At 43.0% G+C, this 27,187-nt stretch overlaps 1 protein-coding gene and 1 non-coding gene across 2 annotated transcripts; one reads left to right on the top strand and one right to left on the bottom strand.

Annotated features, from left to right (window-relative positions):
- Positions 1–1,169: 1,169 nt before the first annotated feature.
- vash2 (vasohibin 2) lies at positions 1,170–26,926 on the bottom strand. Its single transcript, XM_074685715.1, has 9 exons — positions 26,261–26,926; positions 24,393–24,818; positions 15,262–15,350; positions 15,026–15,082; positions 14,543–14,617; positions 9,018–9,255; positions 8,795–8,938; positions 6,492–6,610; positions 1,170–3,496 (listed from the first exon to the last, which is right to left on the bottom strand). The coding sequence occupies exons 2-9, from the start codon at positions 24,711–24,713 to the stop codon at positions 3,427–3,429; spliced, it is 1,113 nt and encodes a 370-aa protein (XP_074541816.1). The 5' UTR covers positions 24,714–24,818; positions 26,261–26,926; the 3' UTR covers positions 1,170–3,426.
- On the top strand, positions 13,306–13,378 carry trnat-ugu (transfer RNA threonine (anticodon UGU)). Its single transcript has one exon. It is a non-coding gene; the product is annotated as a tRNA-Thr (tRNA).
- Positions 26,927–27,187: the final 261 nt, after the last annotated feature.

Here is a 27,187-nt window from a genome sequence, read left to right as displayed (position 1 = left end):
AACACACACTCACACACACACACACACACACACACACACACACACACACACACACCACACACACACACACACACACACACACATCTGCAGAGGGAGGTAAGCAGATTATTTGATGAGTTGTCAGAGTGAACTGAAAACTGCAGAGAGGAAAAACAGTCAAAGCCGTGTGATAGTCTCTCTTCATAAAACTCAAACTAAAACTCTCATCTTTGGATTATCACTGCCTCTGTTTCATCATCATCATCATCATCATCATTACCACCATAGTAATGACTGTATAATTAGATCACCTTTCAAAACAGAGGTTAACTTGGGGGATGTCCTCTGAGTTGAGATGTTGTCAGCTGTCAGAGATCTGCCTCTGCTTCTCTTCTTCCCATTTTCTCAGATCAACACATCTAACACCTACGTTTTTATTCTGATATCACATTACCCTGAGTTTACCCTCAGATCTTTTTCTCTGATCAAACAGGCCAAAGTCATTCTGAGGATAGTATTTCTTCATCTCTGAAAATTTCATCCTCAGACTCTGTGGAAAAAATCAGATTCAAATCTCACAGAAGCAAATAAAACATCACTCTGAAATCAGCCAATCATGTTTCACCCTTTGATCTCTGAGAACAGGCCTCAGGTTGACGTTAGCAGCTCATCCTCCAGCCAACCAATCACATCTCTCGCTCTCTGACAGGTGAGGAAAGAGTCAGAGCACACACCTGTACAAACATAGATCCTTTATTCAAACACATGCTCATGTCACACTCTGTGGGTGAAGAAGCGCATCCTCACAGAGACTGTAGGGGGCACTCTTTAGAAAACACCATCCAATAAATAACAACATGTTTACAGAACATCAGTCAGAGGAGCCTGTTTAACTCCATACACACACATACATACACATACACACGCACGCACGCACACACACACAGAGTCTGACGTTGCACAGAAACAGAGAATCATCAAGAAAATTCAGGCCGAGTGTTTCTCTGTCTCAGAGTTTACAGTCTGATTGAGAGTTAACAGTCTTTAATCAGAGACTCCTTCAGGAGGAGGTTCACAAACACAACCACAGTGTGTCCTCCCAACACACACACACACCTCACTGTAAAGAGAGGCTTTAATCATCTCCTCTCTCTGAACATGTTTCGATATGTTGCTTCACTTTGTTTTCCTCCTGAAGCAGAAAAATTATCCTTTTTAAACTTTAAAAGCTGTGGAGTGAACTGGGGGTTTAACTCCTGTTTTCAGATTCAAACGGAGACACGGAGACTCCAAGGGGCCGTCAGCAGACATCCATCCTCACCTTTTATGATCAGCTGATCTGTTTCTTTGTGACTGTTCTGCTTCTATCATCAGAAAACGAACCTTTAACACTAGGACGTCAGCTCTGATAACCAGAGAAAAACTTATCCAAGGGGAGAGAAGCTGAAACCTTTTAAATTCAGCAGGAGGTGGTTGGATTAAAGAGGAAACAGATAGAATTTAAAGTGAGACTGAATGTCCGCTCAGGGCCTCCGTAGACTTCAGATTGTGTTTCACTTTCAGCACTTTCAGGTTTAAAGAAGGAGGAATCAGCACTTTGGAGACGAATCAAGGCCATAAAAACTCTCCTGATACAAACACAGGACCCATTTTTTTAACTATACGTCTCATTCAAAACCATCCAGACAATCAACGTCTATAACATCCTGATAAATCAGATTCATTGGGTCAAAGGTCAAACAATCTGTAAAGAAAACGTGGGAGCAGATAGATACTGGAGCAGAAGTCTCCATCACGTGAATCAGACTAAAGTCGTGAATGTTTCTCTTCCTGTCCTGGTCTTTGAGCGGTCTGCTGGTTTGTCACAGTTGTTGGTTGAAATCTCAGGAGCTGAAGTTTAAATCCAAAAGCTTTGTGTGTGTGTGTGTATGTGGTTGTGTGTGTCTGTTTATAGTCTCATGAACAGTTTGTGTGTTGATCTGAAAGCAGCTCCAGGATCAGATCCTCTGCAGAGATCCAGAAACCTTGGTCTGTCTGAGGCTTTAACAGCTGCTTTGTGCTTCTCCTGCTGCACCAACATGAGGATGATGAGGACGAAGATGATGAAGAATCAAACATCTCTCTGTATGACGCTCAGCTGGTTGAAGATGTCAGGTCTCTGACTCTGTGCTCTGGTTCTCTGCTGGACTAACATCACGTAGAAAAGACTCAGATCTTCTCTCAGCACTTGGACTCAGAGGAGGACTCAGGCTGGATCTGGAGCTGCATGTGGAGCTGGGGGACAAACCCTCCTCAAGTGAAGTAATTTCTGTGGATCCAGCCTCAGACCTCCTCCTAGTCCTGGTTCTGGTCCTGTGAAGTGTGGAAGACATGGATCTATCAGCTGCTCTGTGACGCAGCCGGTGCATAGCTCGCTGCTGGACTCAAAGTCAGGATTCAACACGTTAAAGTTTGTTTTTTGAAGTCTGTTTCTTAAAGTTTGTTCAGTGGGTGAGAAACATTCAAAGAAAAGAGATGAGACAATCCAAAGACAGAAACAATCAAATTCAGAGTCCAGACCTTCTGATGATGAGAGAAAAAATGAACCAGGTCTCCAGATCCTCTCTGCCAGGATCAAAGAGTCTGAAGGGGGTTTGCCGTCTCATGAAAAGCAAACTAAAGACATCAGTTTGTGTGTGTACAGTCACGACATCGCTGTGGTCTTTGTGTGTGTGTTTGTTTGTTTTCCTCAGGTGAAGCTTTGCTCTGTGTGACAGGAGCTGAGTTACCAGATTAATCCTCAAAGTGGAAGAGTTTAAACTCAGTTTTTGGGCCACATATTGGTCGAAGAAACCAGAACATGTGTCCGATCCCCTTTTCAGCATCCTGACATGTTTTAACTCTTCAGGCCTCTGGAACTGGTCCGGTTTGGATTTTTAACACCTTGTCAGGTCTGTGGGCTCAGAGAGTTGAACGAAAACCTTCCTCAGAGGATGAAATGTGAGGACGAGAGGTAATCAGTTTAAAGTCTGAGAGAACAGACTGTGAGAAATTTCTTTTTAATGATATGACAAGCTTCAAGTCTGTTGCAGGTCTGGGTTCATCTCTCAGCTTCAATAAAAACATCTAACAAACCGAAGCTGATGAAAGAGAGGAAGAGGAGGAGAGAGGAAGCAGAGAAGAAAGGAGACAGGAGAGATATGATGTGATGTTCGTCTCCTGGTTGATGTCGTGTGATTGCGCTTTCCTGTTGATATGTGTAGATGAAGGTGTCGCCCCCTGCAGGCTGTGTCTGATAAAGAGGCTGCAGTCCATTTAGTGTACTCTCAGGATTAAAACTCCTGCTTCCTCTCTCAGGTCTTCCTCCTCCTTCTCCTTCTGGTCTGGGTCTGAGGGAGATCCCAGGAGGATCAGTCTGGATTTGAAAGCTGGACGGATTAAAAGTAGTTGAAGAGGTGAAGAGACGGATCAGATCCTGATCTGATAACCGTCGTTCAGCGTGCTGAGCTCCGGAGGTTTCCTCTCCACGGACGCTGGCCTGGATGAGAAAGAAAGAGAGGTTCAGTGAAGTTTCTGTTTTGGTATAAAGTGGATTCAGGTCTTTTTAAAGATCTCCACTCAGATATTCTGATCAAAAAGAAACAGAGTTAAAGTTTCATGAGACAGAAAACATTTCTAGACACAGAGTTTAGAAAGAAGAACAAACAGAGACTGAAAACAGACCGATGAACAAATTCAAAGCGAAAGAGAAAGAGAGGACGAGGGGTGAGATTCATCCCTCAGTTAAGAAGTCAGATTTAATCCTCTCTTTGTCCTCCTCTTTTCATCACACTCTCACTCTCTCATCTTCTCCTCTGTTTGTTTTCTTCAGATCTTTCCCTCTCTCTTTCTGACACACCCAGGAAGGAGGGGTTCACTGAAAGCTGTTTCCTCTCACCTGTCCTTCTCTGAACACACAGTAAAGCCGGGTCATGTTAATCTTAGTAAAGTCTGAGGCTGTTTTCCAAACTCGCAGTGCCTACTATTTTGCCTGAAATTCAGTCTGTAGTAGTCAGTATGCAAAAACATACAAAATCTGCAGGATGCCAAAATCCCTGGACGTCCTACTGATCCAGGAAAAATTCCTCAGTATCCAAAGGTCAAGTCTACCTGGCATACTGTTTCCCACAATGCATAGCGCTATGTTTGTCTATGCAGGTGGCAGATTTTGGTGAGTAACCGCCATCTACTGGAATGAGTCAGCATTATAACTACAGTACAACAACACTAATGTAAGACAGTCCATGAGAAGTGAAGTGATCCAAAAGAAACAAAAGTAAATCTTGTTGCTTCCAGGTATAAAAGAGGCGTTTACTTCAACAAATTCATTAAAGCCTGTATAAACCACTTCTTATAATTTACTTCTTTGAACCATACGTGGATTTTACAGAAGTGTTTTTTCCATCAGCTGCAAAAATAAAAGTCCCTTCCAGATTTATTTTCAGTAAACGATAGGGGTGGGAGAGAACATTTTAAAATCGTCAATATAAAAATCAGGATTCTTTGTCATAAAATTGATTTTTTTTCCAAATAAAAATTCTTCATTTCAGTCTGTGTTTATAAACTAGATCAGAAAAAAGCTACCACTTTTCTCCAGCAGATGGTAAAATGTTTTTCTTTGACTCACATGATGTGCAAAATATGGCTCCTGATATAATCTGTAGACATCATCATCATCATCATTTAACTTTTGGTCTAATGTTAAAAAAGCTAACTAAAAATCGCAAAAGTCATAAATATTGAAGAATCACCATTCAAACTGAATAGGCACCCCAAAAATTGTAATAAAATCAAATCACAAGAATAGCATATTGTCCCAGCTGTAGTAAACCATTTAACTCTTGGTGTAAGACTAAAAAATCAAATGATGATTCTGCTATTATATGATTAACAAAATAACTAAAATACCAAGATCTAACCAAAGTATGTGTTGTATATTTATATAATAAAGGCAAATTAAAATCCATCACCTGTAGCAACAGAACAGAACAGTGATACTACATACTTCATGCAAAAATATTAGGCAGTATGCAGTGCCTACTACATTCACATTAGGGATGCACCGCTATGCAAATTTTGGCCCATAACTGATACTTACCAATATCAATAATGGTTAAAAAAAAGAAAAAAAATGAATCTAAGATGATTAAATTTTGAACATACTGAAAATCATGTGAACTGAATTTTTCAATATCTCCCTCTCTTCTTAAACTTGTTTTCCTTCCAAATAAGGAGGTGACAGGGCCACCATAAAGCAAAGTTAACAGTGTTACTTTACAGTAATTTTTGGATCACAAATCAGGATCACAAATCAAATTAATATCCTGACTAAGTTAAGTTATCAAACTTGCCAGTGTTCCTGGCAACCAGGCAATTATTATTAACAGCATAATATGTTTTAAACTCAAGTTCACTCAACTCAAACTCAAATCTGTGAAAAAGTTAAAATCAAAGGATGGAGTGCCTGAGATTAACGTGATCGAAAAAGTGTGTTTCGTCCATTTTTTGGATCAAAAACAGGAAGACAGACATAAAAGAAGATGGTCCACTCTGCTTAGGTAGTTTTGGTGTTGACAAAGTCATAAAAAACAATATTACTTGGGTCTTGAAAGATCTTTCATGATGCTCTGAAAATGGCCAGTAGCTAATGGGTAAATATCAGCCCACTCTTACACATAGATACCAATATGTTGAAAAAATTGACCAACATCGGCTGATACCAATTTTGATATCATGCATCTTTAGTTCATATTTAGTATGTAGTAGGCGGTTTGGAAAACAGCCTTAGACTCCTTAAAGCTCCTCTATTGCTCAGGAAACTGACCCCAATCAGAGACCAAACACACAGAGAGTTAGAGGAGGGTAAAGGTTAGGACTAACTGATTGACACCTTCATTTAAAGGAGTGTTTTTAAATCTCTCACTCAATATCTTTTTATATCTTTCTGGTTTAAAACACTCTGACTGTGAGCCTATCAGAGAAAACCAACCTCAAAGTTTTTCTCTCTAAGCTCAGTCTGGGTTCAGATTAAATGGATCTACAGACTAGTTCAGATCATTAGAGGAAGGTCGCTTAAAGCAACAACACACAGAGACAGCTAGAGGGCGCTAACTCAGCGGAACGTGTGTGTTTTCTGGTGACACTGCAGGATGGCCTGGCTGCAGCTGCTGTCAGATTGTGTTACATCCCAGCACACAGCTGACACAGACACACAGATACACACTCTGCCACCATGATGACAAAGCCTGGTCTGATGAGCGATAACGCTGAGCTGTCAGCAACAAAGACTTAAAGTTTAAACTCTCCTTGACCTGACGGGAGAAAGGGTGAGAGGGAGAGAACAGAGGAGGAGTGATAATCCCTGGTCCCTGTTTGATCTCTGTTGATCTCTCTAGACTCAGCAGCTGATCGACCTGGGTTAAGATTCCCCTCATCGTTAAAAGCAGATCGCTCTCTGAAGACAGGGAATATAGAGGTGAGATAGAAACACTCACGATTTGTCTCTGCGGTGAGGAAAGCGTCTCTGGGGGCTGCTCTGACGGCGGCGTGGGGACAGAGACTTCCCTCGGCTCCGCTCTTTGATGGGAGACTGAGCGCTGGATGATTTCAGGATCTGAAACAGATAGAGGCACAAAAATCAGAGACCCTGCTGGTGGAGCGGCCTGCAGGGTCCTTTAGCATGTTTCAGTCATGAACCAAACTCAGGCTGGAAGAAAATGATCCTCTCCAGACGATTCACTGTGGATACATGGAGTAAGCATGATGCTAATGATCAGAGCTGCAGGGCAGAGAGAGCAGGGCTGGAGTGTGTGTGTGTTTATCTCCTTTTAATCTCCCTCATTCTCTGAAAACTGCAGCTGTGAAATGAATCAAGCAGAGAAATACCATTAAAGGCCTGTGTGTGTATGTCTGTGTGTGTGTGTGTGTGTGTAGCATCATTAAGCTCTCAGCAGGAGAGGAAAGCTCAGAGAGGAAATCTGCAGGATGAGGAGGATGGAAAGTTTTCCTGACAGAGCAGAAGTCAGGACATGTTTCTGCTCTACAGCTGGTCCTGTTTGTCACCTGATCTCACAGATATATGGGTTAGTATGTGACGGTGTGTGTGTGTGCATTTTTCCCATCTCACGTGTCTTTCAGCTATGTTTTCATCTTTCAGCCTGACTTCAATATTTCTATTTTTAGCCCATGAAACCTGAGATCTGCTCAGCTTCAGCAGCTTAGAGAAGAGGGGGAGAAGAGAAGATCTCTGAGGAGCTTTAGGAACAAACACACTCTGAACACATTTTCTATTAGACAGGTGAACAGAGAAGAAGTGAGCCTATTAATGAACCTGCACAAAACTCTTAATTTATCAATGTTTCTGCCACAGAACAGCAGCTGAAGGTCTGACGGAGAAGTGATCTAATCACCCCAAAACAGTGTTTTGAACCAAGTTGTAAACATGTTTATTTCTGCTTTAAAGATCAGCTTTTTGAATGTGTGTGTATGTGGTTTCTGCTGTTTCTACAGACAGCCTCTAGTGGATGTTCCAGGAACTGCACTTTTTCACATTTTAGCTTTAGGTTAATGAGTTCAGAGCATGGTTAGGGTTGGGGGGTAGGACGCTGCCTGCTTTGACCCTGTGTTCAGTCTGCGCACATTTTCAGTTCCACCAATCACAAATACCAAATACAAATACATTCTTACACACACACACAGACTGGTGTCTCTAATAATTTAATAGCGTCTGGGTTTTTTAGTACAGATTATCTGTAAATCTCACAAACATCTGAACAGCTGATCAGAGACTGACCCTGCTGGTGTGTGTGTGTGTGTGTGTGTGTGTGTGTGTGTGTGTGTGTGTGTGTGTGTGTGTGTGTGTGTGTGTGTGTGTGTGTGTGTGTGTGTGTGTGTGTGTGTGTGTGTGACAGCTGCATACCCCATGACCTACATATCATGCTGACATAGAAACAGGACAGTGCATATAGCACTTAGACACACACACACACACACACACACACACACACACACACACACACACACACACACACACACTCTTTCCACTCCATCTCAGCCTGAGTCTCTCCTGACAGCTGATTCTTCCACAGATCGATGCTTCCTTTGGGCTGAACACGGAGCTCAGGTGTTTCCCTCGTTCAAGAGGACAGAAACATCCAGTCAGAGATTATCGAACAGGATCATCAGAGTGGCTGCAGACTTTACTCTGACCACACATCAGTGAAAAAAGACAAGTCAAAACAGCAGAGGAGAAGTAAACTGACTGAGTATGACACAGTGTGTGTGTTAAAAGTTGTGTCTCCATCAGATCAGACTCTGAGACACGCTGCAGTGTTTTAACTCCTGCTCTAACTGCCTCTACTCCTTCTGTCCCTCTGCTGGAAACCAGCCCACAGGATCCCAAACTGATCCTTTTCACTGGTCTGTGAGGATTTATTCTGTTTCAGGCTGTTTCTTTTTCCACCAGCTGTTCAGAGACAACTTTACACCCCAGATACAGACTGAGTCGGCTCGGCGAGAGAATGAGAGCAAACAGCTGCTGATGAAGTTCATCTTTCAGTCAGACGACCATCCTTCAGACATGACGGACACAAAGAGAACCAGCAGGCACCAGGGACAGCTGTCAGTGTCAGATTATAGAGTCTAAAGTCATGAATTAAAGCCATTTTGAAGCACGAGGAGCAGCTGACTCAGTGAACACAGCTGATACGAGAGGAGAGGGGAGGAAGTAGGGGACAAAGAGATAGGAGGTAGGAGTCAAGCCTTACAGGTCGTAGTTTTCTGTGTGAGCATGACGTACCTTCATTCTCATGTCCCGGCCGTGCTTCTCCAGCTCCTTCCTCATCTCCTGAGCTCCAAGTCGTGCAGCATTCAGCACCAAATGCTTCCACTCGATTGGCTGAAAGACGTGAGGGTCGTGAGGCACGTAGAGGCCGATCTTCACCTGTGGGGACAGGAGTTAGTCCAGGTGTGAAGGTTTGCTGAACCTGTCTCCTCTCACCTGTGCCCTCTCTCTGTCTTACCTTCTTCAGGGTGTGCTGGTATCTCTTGTACGAGCTCTCAAACTCTGCCACCAGCTCCCCCAGCGTGCGGTGCGTCAGCGGCTTGTCCATCAGGTCCTGGCGCCGACTCATGCCCAGAGACCCGTAGCGTCCGTTGCAACAGACTCCAAGCACCACGTGGTGGAAGCAGTGTCCTGAAAACTGAGTCTTGAAGCTGATCGGGAAACGCTCGAGGGATGTCAGGCCATTGGTCAGGTAGCTGGGTGACGCGACGAGTCAAGGAAAGATCTCTGTGAAGTTATCTATCACTACTTCAAAAAATATCTTTGTCTCTATCACTATTACAGAGCTCTTCGTGAAGTTATCTCTCGTTTCATTTCTTCTTCTGGATACGCTCGGGGGACTCAGGTTGTGAGAGTATGTTTGTGTTTGTGTGTTTGGTTTTGTCTCAGCTGGAGTCCTCTTAAATCAGATTCAGTCTGACTCTCTGAGGCCGGCACGATGTAAACACCAGGTAGTAAACAAAAACTCAGAGCCCATCAGTGTTTCTGTCTCTGTCTCTCAGAGAAACAGACTAGCTGCTGATATCAGGAGATGATTATCCCTACGATACTCTGATCACTCTCACATACGACAGAGATAACGCTCAGCAGGGACTAATCACACACACACACACACACACACACACACACACACACACACACACATGAACAGCATGCTGACAGCAGAAGTGTGAGGTTTTATGTTTTGGCTCAGGATGAGGATCAGCTACAATGACCTTAAGAGTTCTCTGGTCCTCTTTGCTCGCTCTTATCATTTTGTCTCATGAACATGAAGATTTTTGTTCACTTACTTACTTAGACAGAGACCAGATCCCCTGAAGACCTCTTTGTCTTTGAATTGTATGGGACCTGAAACAGAGACCCTATGGATTTGGAGCTCATCTATGCAGCCTGAGCTGCTTTCATCATCACCCGTGATCCATTGAACCAGGATCACCAACATTTTCAAACGTGGACATGGTGTGGTGTTCCAGCTCCATATTTGACTTTAAGACTCTGGATCTAAGGAGGATCCTACTCTCCTGGTTAACTCTGTGTTATGAGTAGGGATGGGCAAGTACCTATACCTGGTATCAGGCCAATACCTGCCTTTTTTCAAGGTATCGGTACTGGTAAAGGCTGCTGATATCAGCAGCCGATACTCAAAGCAACAAAAGCTTACATACAGTAAGTCCTCCGCCAGTACTTGGCGCTATTGTAGTAGTTAACACTGGTTGCTAGGTAGCTCTAATGGCTATGGCTGCCTTTTGCAGCAGCTCTCTCTTCTCTGTCCATTTCTTGTAATTTTTTCGTCTCTTTTTGGTAATCTTTGTATTTAGAGTGGATAATTACTTTGTATGGCTCATTTGTTGGTCGTAGACACCAAACTTTTTGTAGCTTAAGTGATATTTTTACTACTTTTTCTCCTGTGTTTGTCTGGAGATCCATCATGTAACCATAGCTGCATTGTTTACATGTGAACTCAGCTGTAAGCAGCCTGTAGCATGTAAATGCTAACTGGTGTAAGGCCTGATGTCTTCCCACAAGGTGAGGAGAAAGAGGTGAGGACGACGTGCTGTCCTTCCATCCATCGTTTTTGGGAATGTAAGATCTTTCTCCAATAAGATGGACAAGCTAGCTGTGCTAATCCAGCAACAGAGGGAATACCAGAGGGCAGAGTTTCATCATGCTATTCACAGCCATGGCTAATGGAGCTAATAGACACCAACGCCACATTGGAAGAGCTTCACCTGCTGTGAGCAGACAGGATCCAGGAGACAGAGACTGAGCAGACTGCTGAAGAAGCTCAGTCCTGGACCCTGTGGAGGTGGAGGCTGGCTGACTAGAGAATGATGGACAAGCTGTCATCACCTATTTTCTTATGGACCTTTTTGCACTTTCTATACACTTTCTTACTTTTTTTTTCTTGATTGCTGCTGTAACTTCAATTTCATTGTACTTGTTACAATGGCAATAAAGTTCTATTATGTTCTACATTGCCTCAGTTTGACACCACAGCAAATCTGCGTCAGGTCCTATTCAGACAAATGAATGAACCAGGGAGAGTTAACAGTTAAACTGTTTTATTTTGCACTTCAGTTTATTTTTAAAAAATGACTAGAACTCTGACGGTTGTGAGTTTTTTCACCTTTGTTTATTTGTTAAAAACAAATCATCAACTCAAAGAGAGTTTGTTGTGTTTTATGTTAAACTTAATGGCAAAGTGACTGTGCTGTCTTTGTTAGAAATTATCTGTCACTTTTAATTAAAATTTTATGTATCAAAAGTACTTGTGGTATCAGCACTTGGTATCTCTCTGACAGTTTCCTAATCAAAGAGAGATATGGAGTTGAAGAAACACCCACATAAAGTCTGCTAAAGCTGCTAAAACAAAAACATGAGGTCAACGAGAAATCAGAGACCAGAGAGTCTGTGTTCACTGGAAACTCTAAGACCTGAATCTGATCCCAAAGATCCTGGATGAGGTCTAAAATTAGACAACACACACGCTGAGGACAGAGCCAGAGTCCAACACAGAGAGAGATCCAATCTGTGCTAACTCACACTAAAATACTCCCACACACACTGACACACATACACAAACACACACTCTCAGAGGTCTGGACAGTTTCTCTGTAGGCCACCAGCTCGCCATCTGCTCTCAGCTCCAGGGGCTCTGTGATTGGTCGGGACAGCTGCCCGTCACTCCAACAGCCACAGCACCCTGCTGTGTTTTCATGGAGAGACACAAACACACACAGAGCCTTGATGACACACACATACACACACGTTTACCCATGTGTATCAATACGCCTGTGTGTGACTCTGAGCTCAGTTTGAGAAAAGTCCTGATTGAGAAACTGAAACTGGGTTTAAAGCTGCCCAGTTCTGCAGACCCTCAAGAAGCTTCTTTAATTTAACACACTTCCTCTGATAAAGAATACTGCGAACAGATCTTCCTCTATAGGAGATAAACTCCTCTCCATCAGAAACAGTCTCTGCTCTAAAACGGTTCATCTGAATGGTTACACTCCAACCATCAGCTCAGTTTATTCCCACCCTGACAGAAGACCAAACCTCAGCGTCTCCAACACTTCCTGAAACAGCCACCAGGTGCTCCAGCAAATATCTCAGGTGAGGGAGAAACTAAAAGAGCTAATCCTCTGTTTTCATATTCTCTCTGTCACCGTTTCATTTGATGTTTTCATCCCCACATCCCTCTACTCTCTCTCGGTCTCTCTGCATCCTCCTGTCACATCTCAAACTGCAGCTTCAAGATAAGAATTAAATCCTCTCTTTGTTCGCTGTGTCTTCCTTCAGTCACTGAGCGTCTCCTCCTCAAAGCAAGCAAAGTCTGAGGACGTCAGATGTTTGAGTTCAGGTAAGCCTCTCCTTTAAGTCCACGACAGAAGCAGAACTGTGAACACATTTCTTAAAAACAGCCGAAGACATTAAACGTCACACGCAGAGCCCTGACTCTGAGGATTATTGATAACAGGAGAGTTTCAGCAGAAAACATCAAAAAACAGATATATTATCATCACATCTGCAGCTAGACACAAATTAAAGATCTTGTTCTGCAGTTTTCAAAGGCTACTCCCTGATAAAAGTTTTTTTCCTGAGCGTGATATGAGGACAGGTCATGTTAGAAAGTCAGCAGGATCCTTTTTATTTAAAGTTCTGTGGAGTTTGTTCCCTGGTTGTTATTCAACTGCTTCATCCTCCAGCCTCAGTCTGACTGCTGATACAACCAGACACTTAAAGTCAAACACACACACAGCTGGAGGAGAGACCCTGAGTCTCCTGGAGAGGAGTCAGCTGACTGTAAACAGAGGAGGAGAGGATGAGGCAGTGGCGACACAGGAGGACAGAAACTCTGTCTCACCTCTTTTTACAGACTTTACATCCGGTAAACCGTCTGTGAGCATAAGCTGAGCTTAGGAGTCTGCAGGTAAACAGTGAGTATGGAGAGCAGCAGCAGGAGGACACACTCCATGTTTGATCATGTTTTTCTGCATTTACTCTGAGACACTAATCTGCTCCACACTGAGTCACTAGTGACAATCAGCTGACAGGTGAATGACACACACCTGAGTCAGACATTAATAACGGAGCTCAGAGAGCAGAAGAGGACGTGAAGGCGTCTCTCAGAGTAGACAGGTTCAGCTGGTCTCACCCTGACAATAGGAGCTCAGTGAAAGGTGTGTCCTCTTCCTCCTCTTTCTTTGAGGATTAAAGAGTCCGTCACAGAACAGGTGTACAGGTAAGGCCTCATAGCTCAGTGGTTAGAGCACTGGTCTTGTAAACCAGGGGTCGCGAGTTCAAATCTCGCTGAGGCCTGCCCTTCCTATTGATTCTGGATCACATCAGGGCCGGAGAAAGGTGGCACAATGATTCAGTGTGAGGGGTATCACTCAAACTGACACATCTCTGGCTCTCGTCTCATGCTTCTTTCTCTTTTTTCCCTATTTGCATCACTCCATCCCATCCATCCCTCCCTCCATCCCCTTCCCTCCTCCCTCCCTCTGTCCTCCTGTGGTTTGAGGGCTGAAGTCAGTCTGAATCACAGTCAGTGTCTCTGCCACCCTGACAGTCAGAGAGGAGAGACCCAGTGAAGACAGGAACAGAGAAACTATCCTCTGAGGACTCGTGTGGACCCCATGCTGGGTTTAACTCCTTCACGTCCCGAGAGGACCATCACTACATCCGAATAATAAACCAAACTGAGGCAGAGCGAGAGATCAGATTATTTCAGGGTGACCTCTCTGAGACCTGTTCTCTTCCTCTTCTTCTGACTGGTTTATTATTAATGAAAATAATATTATTAATAAAAAATAACTTTAACACCTTTAAAAACAGCTTCCTGTACACTGCACGAGCACGAGGCGCCGATGGAGCTGAGGTATAAGTTCATGCAGGTCACATGACCTCCTCTGTGGATCATCAGCAGACTCAAACCAAGGAGTGTTTTCAGTTAGCTTCACTTGACACGTGAATGTTCAGAGATATCAGAGACTCTCTCCCCTTGGTGGAGCTACGGTGGCCTGTGAGGACAAACCCTGAACTTCCATTTGTCAAGTTTTCACCACAAGTTAATGTCCACACATTTACCATAACGGATCTGTTGACAGATCGGATGTCAGAGCTCAGGAGCTTTAGCTGATGTTTAAACGCTGTGACATCATGACCATGAGTGGCTGAGTAACCAATCAGATCTCTGAAACAGAAACACTCAGAGCAAAATACAGAGTGCTGCTGTAAAACCAGCTCCACAGGATCCAGCTGAGCTTCAAGAAAGAGGGAGAGGGTGAGCGTTTGAGTGTGTGTGGTGGGGGGTTAAACTTTGAAGAAGGCTTGTTGCCAAGCAACAGGTCTGGGTAGAAGAGCTGCTAATGGTAAGGAGGGATCAGGACGTCTCATTGATTTCACCCTCAGATAACACAGCATCACCTTATGGCCCAGTGTGTGTGTGTGTGTGTGTGTGTTTACTGTGGTTAAGGATACATTCCCAGGATGACGGCTTCAAGACATTTGATTGGTAGAGACTCTCTGATCATCTCTCTGGCTGTCTCCATCAGCCTGAAGGAGAGGAGAGAAGAGAAGAAGGATGTGTAGGGTAGGAGATAAGGAAAGGAAGAATGAGGAGGAGAGAAGTCAGAGTAAAGGGTAACAGCAGGGGGTGGAGTGGGAAGCAGAGTAGAAGAAATGTCAAGTTTAATGAGGAGGAAGGGAAGAAGAGGGGAGGATACAGAGAGGGGAGGACAACATGATTATTATTTCTAAAACCAGCCTTAGTATAAATCGTTGCTCTCTTTAAAGCTCAGGGTGATGGTGTGTGTGTGTTATTATTCTTCATGTGCCTGATGGTCTGACGGTGACTCTAATCCTTCTAAAGGTCAGATCTGTGTTTTTAAAGTCTCATCAGCTTGTTTCTGGTCTCTGCCTTTATTTACAAACTGAGGACGGAGAGGAAATGGAGGAACTCACCCACAGAGAGGACGGCTTTTCTTGATCTCAAAGAACTGAGTCCCTGTGTGGTTATATCTGACAGACTGGTTAAAGAAAACACACACTGCACAGTGAGACAGAGCTCCAGCTGGAGCCATGATCATATAGACCATCCTGACTCCAGCTCTGGTATGACTCCAGATGTGACCAGACCTGGAACAGAAAAGTAACAGGTGACACTCCTGTTCCCATTCTCTGTGTGGCAAAAAGGATACTGCAGAGCCTTCATGAAGTTCTGGACGGACACCAGCCAATCAGGGACCGACATGGACGGCTTGAAGGTCGGGATGGAGGCGATGGAGTGCTACAGAGTCAGAGAGAAAAGGAGAGAAATATGAACACACATTAACATCCTTTAGTTTCTGCACTTATCAAACACATTCAACCCAGGCTGCAACCTTTAGTGGTGTTTAATGAAAGCTTCAGTTTCACATGTGTCCTCTAGATGCCAGTTCAATAAACAGTCATGTTAAAGTTTTCATAACAGAATAAACATGTTTACAGCCGACTGAAAAGAATTATTTAACACAACAACAGATGGTTTTTATTTCATCCAAGTGGTTTTACAAATACTGAGGCCCATTAAATATTATTAGGCAGAGAGAGAGAGGAGTGGCTAGTCTGTTAACTTGATGCCAAAGGCTACTCTCATAGACAGTAAAAAAAATGGACGTCATCTTGCTCAGCTCCAAGTGAGGTCGCCACAAAAACTGCTCCCCCTGGTGGCTGGCTGCGCTATAGGTCAAAAAATCTGGCTCTCCAGTCATTCCAGATGAGCTGAGGTCAAACTTTAAAAAACAATACACCTCGGAGAAATATTTCTCACGTTCAATTGTTATGGGGATTCGAAGATATCATTTGGCTGCCTCTTTTTTTTCTGGAAAGTTTTGTTTTCATAGGTTACAAGAGGTTAAAAACAAGGCTTTACATCGCGTTTAACGATGATTGACAGCTGCCGTTCTTGTGTATTTAATATGTCGGAAGCTAGAGCCAAGAAGTGATTAGACTCGCAAAAGAAAAAAAAAAATTTTTCACCCAGCTCCACTTAGATCTTCCCAGAATCCTTCTCTTCTACTGCCCAGACTCTGGCTTCACAACTGCTACCAATGGTGGCGCCCGTGACGGAGGAATTTTGGCTTCAAAACCGTACCAAGGTAAGTGACGGAGCCACGCTATCCACTCTATATACAGTCTTTGGCTCTCCCTCATCTGCTCAGTCGACCTGAATTGGAACTGAGTCAGCTCTGGAGAGTGACGTTAGAAATTGGTGCGTGAATGTTTCTGGATTACAAACTGAGCATTAATGTGAATGCTAGTAATTTTGATTCACTGATTCTCTGCTTTTTAACTCCACTCATCATTTAACATCTCTTTTTAAGTGTGTTTAAACTTTTTTTGAATGAGGTTTGATGAAGAAGTGATGGATGTCGAAAAAACTTTTCTTCCTCCAAAGTTTTAGCTGTTGTTGGAAATGAAAGTCAACAGCATTTGTACAACATAACATCACCACAGCTGTTTGCACTGAGCAGAGCAGCTGTGGCTTGAGGTGGATGTGGTGTGTGAAATGCTCTTATCACAAAGAAGGCCCGGTGTTAAATCTGTACCAGTGGACAGCCACAGGAAACAAATCATCAACAGAGAGCGAACGTTGACACCAATCAGAGATCAGACTCACATCAACAACACCACAACACAGGGACAGAGCAGAAACCACACACACACAAGTGGAGGTCACAGATGTGGCTTCATGAAAGGACTCGGCCACATCAGCACAGAGTCAAACCCACACTTCCTCTGACACACACACAGGCATCCAGTGAGTGTGAGTCTGCCTGTGTGTGTGTGTGTGCAGGAAGGGTGAACCATGAGCAGCAGCCCTATCATTTCCTGCATTTTTCTTCACGGTTTATTTTCAGCGTAAACTGAGAGAGAAAACAGGAAACACTGACGGTCAGTCCTTGCAGGGAGAGTCCGAACATGAAACTGGGTCAGATCCACAGAGGTGAGATCTGCAGAGGTCAGATCCAGACTCAAAGGGTGTGTATTCTGCTTTCTCATCGTTCATCATGTCTATAAAGTCAGATACCTGGATGGTTAAAGTGGTGTGGTTTTTTTGTCATAATCAGGTTTTGAGGGTGCAGTCAGCTGTTTGTAGTCAAACATCAGATCAATAAGTGACCAAAGAAGCAGAAACTAGATAAACAAGCGTTGAATATGAAAACTGAGTCAGTGAGATAAGCTAAGGCTAACTGCTAACTCTCTGAGACCTGAAGCTGGTCCACACATCAGCCTGCCAACACCAGCAGGACGGTTTAACTGCCCCATAATCTGCCCCATAATCTGCTATAGAGAGAAATCCTCACTATTATACCAACACACACATGGACACACTCTCTCCCCTTTAAGCTGCTTTCTGCTGGGTGAGGCACTGAGAGGAGTGGTGATCCCTCCCTCTTACCATCCTCCCTCTCTGTCTCTGTACATGATGGAAAATAAACATGTGATTTAACCAGAGTCAGACCCAGCTGTGAGGAGACAATCCAGGGTTAGCTCTGAGACCACCACCCTGTGATCAGTCCATAGTACACAGTGGTGTAGACTCAGTGATGTCCACACCACTGTGGACCATGAGACCCTCTCCCTCAAAATCTCCTAGTCCAATACTTATTACCTCCGCCAAGGAGGTTATGTTTTAGGGAGAGTTTGTCTGTCTGTTTGTTTGTCTGTGAACAATGTAACTCAAAAAGTAACAAACGTATATTGATGTAATTTTCAGGAAATGTACAAAACTAGATAAGGAAGAAGTGATTAAATGTTGAATGTGATCTGGATCACCGTCTGGATCCAGGATTTTTTCAAATGATTCTTTATCATTTTGAGATAAGGACGTTTTCACCACATGTATATAAATCCAAGATAAATGATCAGATAGCTTGGCAAAACAATTAGGGATGCACAATATTGGATTTTTGTTGATATCCAATATGCCGATATATCGAAACCCCTTTTGGCCGATACCGATAATCACAAGTTTGTTTGTTTTTTTCACTGTAAAGGAAGCTAAGTCTATCCTGTACTGGAATTTATATGTTACTCTAATTGTGACAGTCTTATTTGTTTAAGAATCATACATAAAACAAGACAAAAAACATTTGATTTTACCATTAATAAGAAATGTATTTTTTTTTTCAAACTCAAGACATTCAGTATTGAAATACTGAAAAATAATTTCTTTAGATCACAAGAACTTTAAATGTACAATGCATTTTTAAACATAACCAAGTTGCATTTGATTATTTTAGAGCTACTGTAACAACCTGGTGACAGACACAGAGCTCTGTAGTGCAAATAAATGAAGTGCTACATTTTATTTAAGGAGCTTATTTTTCAGATGGAAATGAATAATAATCCTAACTGAATAGCACCTTCTCAGCTGTGCATATCGGCAAAAATTTTCATATCTGCTGATACTGATAAACGTGTTTTTAAGCTTTCATTAGCTGATACCGATATTGTGCCGATAATATCGTGCATCCCAAATAACAATACAAGACAAGGTCACCATAATTTCTGACAGATGTAAAAGTACGATCCAGATCCTGGCAATATTCTGGATATTAAGATCTGGAATATAAATCAGTACTGGGTCACCCTCATTTTAAACACTGACAGGTAAAAAATTATAGTACAAACCTGCAACTAACACCAAAACTTAGCAGACAGTCTGTTGAAAGGAAGTATAACTTAAAAGTAGGAGTAAAGTGTTGCGTGACAATCACAATATGCTTAACGGAGGTCTAGTTCAATTATGAGTTCATCAAATTCCTAATTTATACCAGACACACATTGAAATTATGCTTTTGTTATTTCCTCTGAACACAGAAAGAGTGTATGAAGACACAGAGAGTGTGTGTTTTACTCTGAGAGTGTTACAGTTGGTCTCCATGAGGACTGAGAGGCTCTAACACCAACACGTCCACACACACATTAAATCCTCTGACCTCCTCTTTCTGCAGCCGTCAGCAGACAGAGCATCACTTCATAGACTCAGGATTTAATCTGCCTTCATCCTCTGATGTTTCATCTCCTCCCCTTCCTCCTCTTCATCCTCTGCTTCTTCTCTTTCCTCTTCACTGCTATCTCACATCCTCCTCTTTCCTCTATGCATCTCTCCATCTTTCTCTCCTCTCTATCATCATTTTCTCCTCAGCTTTATATTCTCTCCTGTCATCTTTCTCCTCTCCAGAACCACAACCAGAACCAGAAGGCAGACTGGAAACCCAGCCAGCATCAGAGACGATACAAAAAGAAAGAGAGAGGGGGGTCAGGAGCTTCCTGGTTTCAGACTGGTGGAAGGAAATGGGGGAAGGGAGGCAGAGGGTGATAGCGTGAAAGAAAAACAGAAAGTGAGGTCATCATCCTCTGACGGACACAGGCACTCTTCAGTTTAAAGCTGAGCTCCTGAGACCTCCTCACTGAGAGTCCTCCTGTTGGGACACATAAAATCTCAGCTTCCTGTTAGCTCGTAACCTTAAATTCATTTTCTCCATCCTGTATTTCTTCTTCTTTCTTCTTATTCCCCATCAGAAGCTTCATGGGAAAACAGAGACCCTGAAACCAACAGCTGATGTAAAATCCTAATGTCTGACTCTTTTCCCTCACTCCTCGACACAGGGCCACCTTGAAACATCTGCAGTTTGTCCTCCTCCATGAGGAGCTTTAGGTGAGGGAGGCTGCAGAAAGAAAGGTGTGTGTTCCCTGTTACCTTTAAAACACATCACACACACTTAACGGTAAAAATAAAAACACTGAGCAAGATGGAGGGGCAGGCACGGATCATATTTCATCCCTCGGGACATCCCAGGAAAACCTTTCCGCGCGTGTGTGTATGCCCCTGCTGCAGAGAGAAACAGCAGAGTCTGGACCCATCATGTACCTCCAGTCCTCATTTTGGATCTGTGAGGAAATCTATACACACACTTAGTTTGGTCATTAGAGCTGCTTTGCTCACTAAAATCAGGAGTCAGAAGAAAACCTGAGGATCTTAATCTTTAGCTACACTAATTTTTATTCTTAAGCTTTTATTTTTCTTGTCTCTCTCTCAAAACCCTTTCTCTTCCACCTGATGTGATGATGTTAACTTACAGGAAACATTTAAAGTCATCCAAAGTGAGTAAACATCATATTTAATGAGATGTTTTAATGAACACGTATAAAGGCCTGGGATGATAGTCAATAAATCAATTCATCGTTCAATAAACGAAATGAACTCAATAATTTTGCCGGCCTCAATATATCGCCATGTGCATGCGCGTTTGTGTTTGTAGTTTGGGATAAGGCTGATAAAGCTGATGAAGCCTCATGAATGAGAGAAGAAACGTCTCTGCAAACTCTGAACAGTCCAGTTGCCTCGGTTTGGAGCATTTGGAATAACTGAGCTGGGAAATAAAAGTTTACTGCATTTAAAAGGGTGTATTGCATTATTATGATTTATAATTTTATATTTGTGGTTGATTTGGTCTCATAATAATATTGTCGATAATATTGTTGACTGCCAACAATTGTGGGACAATATATCGTCAAGCAAAATTTGTTATCGCCCCAGGCCTAACAGATCCCTGATGAGAAGCTAAGACACAGATCATCTCTCAGACAGGCTGGTGTCCACAGATTATCCAGGACCCAGGTCGTATTAGAGGGATTACTGTCTCCTCTGTCTGTAAATAAGGACATGAGGACAGGAGCAGCTCTGAGTCTGCTCAGCTGTTCTCTGAGTTCAGTCCACCTGAAGGTGTCACACTATGAAAGGTGTGCTGTGTGACTGTTATTACAAAGTTCGCCTAAGCTAAATCTTTAAATCTTTAAAACTGTCTAACTTTACTCACAGCTGCAGACGACCATCCTAAAACCTGAACGTGTGATGATTATCTCTCTCTCTCACAGGGGTCAATGTGTCGGCGTCTGTGGTAACCACCTGTCACCACACCTTAAACACACACAAACACACACACACCAGGGTCAGGTTGCACATCACAACACAGCCCTGCAGAGTGAAGTGACTGACAGCTCAGGTACAAGGAGAAGGAGAGGGAGCCCTTTCAAAATAAAGCTCATCATACGTTCATACATATTCTTTATCACGAGGTGGTCCACTTAAAGAGGAACTGCTTCACACTGCTGTGTGTCAGATACATGGATCATTTAGTCTCTATTTTTCACAACTAACAAATAAACAGACTGTCTTTCTGACTGTCTGTCTGTCCACAAAAACAGTACAAGAGTTTGGCACCAGCAGCTAACTGGGTCACTAATGACCACATGGCCAATTAGCAAAGCCAAACAACACCCGAGTCCTGGTCAACGGTCTGAAGCGTCGAGCATTCATCCAGATCACAGATGGGAAAGAATGAGGAGAATCCAGGCTGAGAGGCCTCAGCAGCAGGAACACATCTCTCTTTTCTGTTCCCTTCACTGACTTCTTTTTCAGTAAACTAGCTCCATGTTTTTGTCACTGGTGTCCCATGAAAAAATGTTTATGTTGTTATTTCTACAGACTGGAGCAGTATATATTGTAAGTGTTTAAAAGGTTTTACATTCCTGAACTCTGAAGTTACGCTGACAGAATAACAGAGGAGTGTTTGTCTCCTCTGACAGTCAGAGGTCACAATCAGCTGAACTTTAGTCCAACTGTCCTACTTGTGCCCACATAGTATCTTCACATGACTTACAGCACAAATAAATCCCTACTTCTCTCTCCTTGGGGTTTCAGAAAACCCTTATTTCACCGCATGAAACACTTCATTTAGCTGCTTTCTTTTCCAGACAAGCCCCCTTCTCTCTGATTGGCCAGCCCTCTGGAGGCTTGTAAGGGGGAGGGGCTTTGGGCAGACCTTGGTGTTTGAGGCCAGCTGGGAGTTCCTTATATGATGTTAGAAAATAGAATAGAGTAGGTGAATACTTTTTTTTTTATCCTCGAGGGAAATTCAAGAGTCACAGCAGCAATCAAGAAAACAAAAAGTGTATATATGTGAAAGTGTATAGAAAGTGCAAAAAGGTCCATAAGAAAATGGATGATGACAGCTTGCCCATCATTGTCCAGTTCAGCCAGCCTCCACCTCCACTGGGTCCAGGACTGAGCTTCTTCAGCAGTCTGTTCAGTCTCTGTCTCCTGGATCCTGTCTGCTCACAGCAGGTGAAGTTCTTCCAATGTGGCGTTGGTGTTAGCAGTGTTAGCTCTGTTAGCCATGTCTGTGAATAGCATGATGCTACTCTGCCTTCTGGTATTCCCTCTGTTGCTGGGTTAGCATGGCTAGTTCATCCAACTTATTGGAGATAGACCTTACGTTCTCAAATACGATCGATGAAAGGACAGGTCGATCTCGTCACTTCTTGGCTCTCACCTGAGAACAAGCACGTCGTCCTCACCTCCTTCTCCTCACCTTGTGGAAAACATCTGGCCTTGCACCAGTTAGCATTGCTACAGGCTGCAAACAGCTGATTTCATATGAAAACAATGCAGCCATGGTTACATGTAGGATCTCCTGACCAACACAGGAGCAAAAATAGTAAAAATTTCACTGAAGACAAAACCAGTTCGGTGTCCATGACCAACAAATGAGCCATACAAAGTAATGATCCACTCCAAATACAAAGATGACGAAAAAGAACGAAAAAATTACAATAAACAGACAAAGAAGAGAGAGATGCTGTAACAGACAGCCACAACCAAAAGGGCGGTGCCTAGCTATGATGATGTCATCATTTCAACAAGTCTGATAAAGATCTGGTGCTATTTTTAGAACAGAGTGTTTGGATCAGTTTCCAGACAGATTCAGCTATTTCTACCACATACGAATATATAGAGGTTTGAAAATCTGCACGTTTAGCCTTGAAATCCAGGATTGGCACTTCAAATTCATGTTTAACGTAAGGTAAGCAGAATACACACTCTTTAGATTCACATTAACTGAGTATTGAAGATTCTTTTCACTATGCTCAGAGTTTTTTATATAACACACAAAACTGATGTTAGGGAAAAAACAAGACTGTTTCTGCAGCAGGTCTAGTGTGTGTGTGTGTGTGTGTGTGTGTGTGTGTGTGTGTGTGTGTGTGTGTGTGTGTGTGTGTGTGTGTGTGTGTGTGTGTGTGTGTGTGTGTGTGTGTGTGAAATAGTCACACTGTGTCACACACTCATACGCACAAACATAGTGTGACAAATGTGAAAAGACAACACTTGACAGGTTTAGCGCCTTGAGTTAGCATAGCTGTTGTCATGTTAATGTGATGCACCTGTGTGTGTGTGTGTGTGTGTGTGTGTGTGTTGAAGCAGCTTTTTTTTCCCTTATTTATCAACCCAAAAAAATTCTCATGACAAACTGATCAGACAGATCTGATTTCTCTCAGCTGTGGAGATGAGAGCCTCATTAATGTTCCTGTCATCACGCTTAGATCAAACTAACACAGTCCTGTCACAGAGGGGTCAGTGTGTATGACGAAAAACTATCCTCCACATAAAAAAGGGTGAAGGGGTAAAAGCTTGGCTACTTAAAGAGTCTCAACATGAAGCATCACAAACTCCACACAGAACATGGTTCAGAGATTAAGCCAATATTAAAAAATGATAAAATGTTAGCTCAGATTAATGTTGTGTTGTTAGTCTCTGCACCTTAAAGCGACCCTCTCCACAGAGTCAGAGCCTGTATCGTTCAGGGCTTCACCAACACGTTCAGCAGAAACCTGAGCAGCCCTGACTAACTGTCATCCAGCCCATCCTGTCACATTAGAGCTGAACAGAGCTGCCCTGAATGCTTCAGAGAGCTCAGACCTTTGGATTCCTTCACCGAGCAGCCGCCGCAGAGAGCCCAGAGGGTTCAGCAAGAGGAGCCTTCCACAAAGAGACGATTATTACAGAGAGCTCCTCACCAAGCCTCTGAGGGATCACTGCTGTCACATGAACCATTCACACAACCGACCCTCTGATTTTATCCATCTCTACATAGATGCATCCAAGAACAGATCAACATAACCCCAGGACATCCAGACCAGCCTCTGGCATTCATTTTCTGTTATTGGTTTCAATTTCTTTGATTCATCTTTAAGCAAACTAACAAACATAAATAAGTTAAAACCATTTAATATGTTCCCAAAGCAGCAGAGAGGCAATAAATGACCTTCAAAGTGAGGGGAAGTGGGTCAGCAGCACTGCAGCATAACTTAAGATAGATAAGGTGATCTTATTTTACAGGTCAGTGAGAGCATCGAATAATCTCAGGGGGAGACACTCACACTCCAAAGGATGACAGAAAGAGCACACCTGGTGCTCAGCACTGATAAAGTGATCTCTTACCCTGGGAAGGTACGCAGCATTTCGTATCCTGTCCACCATCTCCTGTCCCTCAGGGTGCACAGCGGCCACATGGGACCACATCCTCTCCCAGGTCACGCTCTCGATGGGAAAACCTGTCCTGTTCACGTAGAAAAGAACGCCTCCATCCTTCTCCTCTTCCTCCCCAGGAGACCGTGGCCCATTGTTGGGGGGAGAGGCCGAGGACTCCTCCTGGGTGCTGCAGCGGAGCAGGCAGTGCGCGCTAGTGCTCTTGGACCGACCGTGCCTGCTCAGCTTGGCCGGGGAGGTGCCGGTCCGGCTCGGTGAGTTTGGTCCCGTCATCGAACCAGAGAGGTTTAAGGGGAAGGAGCAGATGGTCCTTCTCCAGCTACAAGAGCTGCTTTTTAGTCAGTGAGCCAGGGTGCATGATGATCCAAGAAGGCAAACCTGAGGAAGAGGAGACAACAAACACTTAAGCATAACACAACTTAACTTTATTAAAGATTACAATTTCAAATGATATCCAACAAGCTCCTAAATCAGGTCTTTTCAGGTCTAACATAAAAAAAACACTTTAAATGTCCCTGTTTTCACCAGGAACTTTCTAGGGATGAGTTGTGAGTATCGGATATCCTAAAAGGACTAGTTCACTTGACAATTATCTCAACTTCAAATGTATTTTCTAGGGGTGCACCGATCACAATTTTCTGGCCGATCACTGATCTTAAGAAAGCCTGACCTGCCGATACCGATTTGGGCTTATACCAATTTTAATTTTTTATTTTTCATAACTGACAGCATATACCTTCAATGTTTCAATATTATTTTATTAAAAAATCATTAAACAATACATGTGAAACAATAAAATCATTTTGTTTTAACTTAAAAAAAAAAAAAAAGTCCCGAGTTTAAGGTCTCAGAGCAAAAAGTAACAATGTCTGGCTGTCAGACCTTCCCAGAGGTATATAAGATCAGTTTCATATGCAAGGATGGGCTGATCACCCCAAAATTAAGGAAATTTGCACCAGCATCGGTGCATGTCTAGTATTTTCTGGTTATAATCTGCTATTGTCTACTGAATAAAAAAAGAAAACCCTGTACAATAACATCAAAAAGAATCAGGGCCAGGTGTCAGAGAAACAGGTGCGATGTTCAGAGCTGGGGATTTCCAGAGGTCCAAAGAGTTTGGGGAGGAACTTTTACAAAATAACATAAACAAACAACAACAACAACAAAATGGAGTTTTCATGTCTAATAACAGGGGACAACTCCAACAATAATCATTAGCAAATATTCATCAGTATCTTTGCCTGAATGCCCGTCTTTGGTACTTCCCACTGAGCAGACTCTGTTTCAGAGGTCTGATGGTGCAACAGTTTGAAGCCTTGACAACATGACAACAAAAATCTCCTCTAACCTTAACCCAGTGTATAAATCCACAAGTTAATTGTTTTTTTTTTTCATTATTCCCCTTTAATACTGTAAGCACTGACATTAAAAAGAAAGGGGAGAGACATTATGAATCAGAACAATATATTACTAAATATTCACAAACAGCACATCAGAGTGAACTTCCATAGCAAACTTCTATAATGAAAAAGTTAATGAATTTTAAACATCTCATGCTGAGCTAAGGTTAAATACGTTCATAAACTCAACGTTAAGAGGAAAAAGAAAACAAATAAAATCAACATTTTAAGTTTTTCTATGGTTAATTCCACATGAACTAGACCTTACCTTTAACATACATGTCAGTAATTTAATCAAATTAAAGTTTTAATATTAAGAAATGCTTTAAAGTCCTCTGCTAAGCACCACATCCACCCATGATAACTGATAACAACCGTTTCTGCAGATGAACCCCTCCTGGCCGTTATTAATGACCGTACCGTGTCTCCTCTCTGTGTGATTCCTGCCGGTCTGAAGCATCAACGTGGACCAAAACACGGACACAGGAGGTGGGTCTCAGTCACCTCCAGCTTTAGGGTCCACTCAGGACTGTGGAGTCCACTCAGGACTGTAAAGTCTTGTTTTGGTCTCAGTCTTTGTAACTTCACCTCCTTGCGTCAAGCTAACACAGGGCAACTACTGTGAATCTCGGGATTTGGGACAAAATAAGAGCTTCTCCTCATGAGAAACGGTGTTCAATTGATTGTTTTAGTCATCGTATTCGGTAGATAAAAAAAAATCCCACCAGGTATTTCTTCTTCTATACGGTTATAGAGAGTGTCAAATCAAGTGTTCAAATGAAGAATATGATCAAATCCAATCCTGTTTTCATCGTCGCTGCTTTGTTTTGAAAATCTCCCCCGGAAGTCTTCCTCTTCACTTTCTCTCAGACGCTGCGGGGGCCGTTACCTCCTCCCTCCATCCCTCTCTGCATCTCTCTGTCCCTCGGCAGGGTTCAGGACTCCCCAGAATCCTCTGTGCCCCCTTACAGTCCAGCTCCATGTGGTAACCGTCCTTTTCTCAGCCTCACATCTTTAAACCTCTGAGTTTCACGCGTAGCTCTATTCGCTCATCGCCGCTCCTCTGGATCCCTCTGCCCTGTCCACAGCATTGGACAGCGTGTGACGAGTGCTCATTGGTCGAGCCAACAAAGAGGGGCGGGACAGTGAGTACACGTTACCATATAAGGAAGCGACGGCGCGCTGTGATAGGTGGATTCTGACAGACGGAGGCGTCAACAAGTGATATATCTGCAACAAATGGGATTTTTTTTCCCCACTGCTGCAACTGTTGAATTTGCACATGATGTTCATTTTAATGTGTTTGACCAGCCTTAACCTCTCGGTTTTTGTCAAATATCTATTAGA

This window comes from Halichoeres trimaculatus, unplaced genomic scaffold (assembly GCF_033239565.1).
Source record: "Halichoeres trimaculatus isolate MK-OKI-2021-1 unplaced genomic scaffold, fHalTri1.1 fHalTri1_scaffold_13, whole genome shotgun sequence".
NCBI classification, from domain to species: domain Eukaryota; kingdom Metazoa; phylum Chordata; class Actinopteri; order Labriformes; family Labridae; genus Halichoeres; species Halichoeres trimaculatus.
Note: the sequence above shows the minus strand (reverse complement) of the source record. Positions and strands in the feature narration are given on the sequence as shown.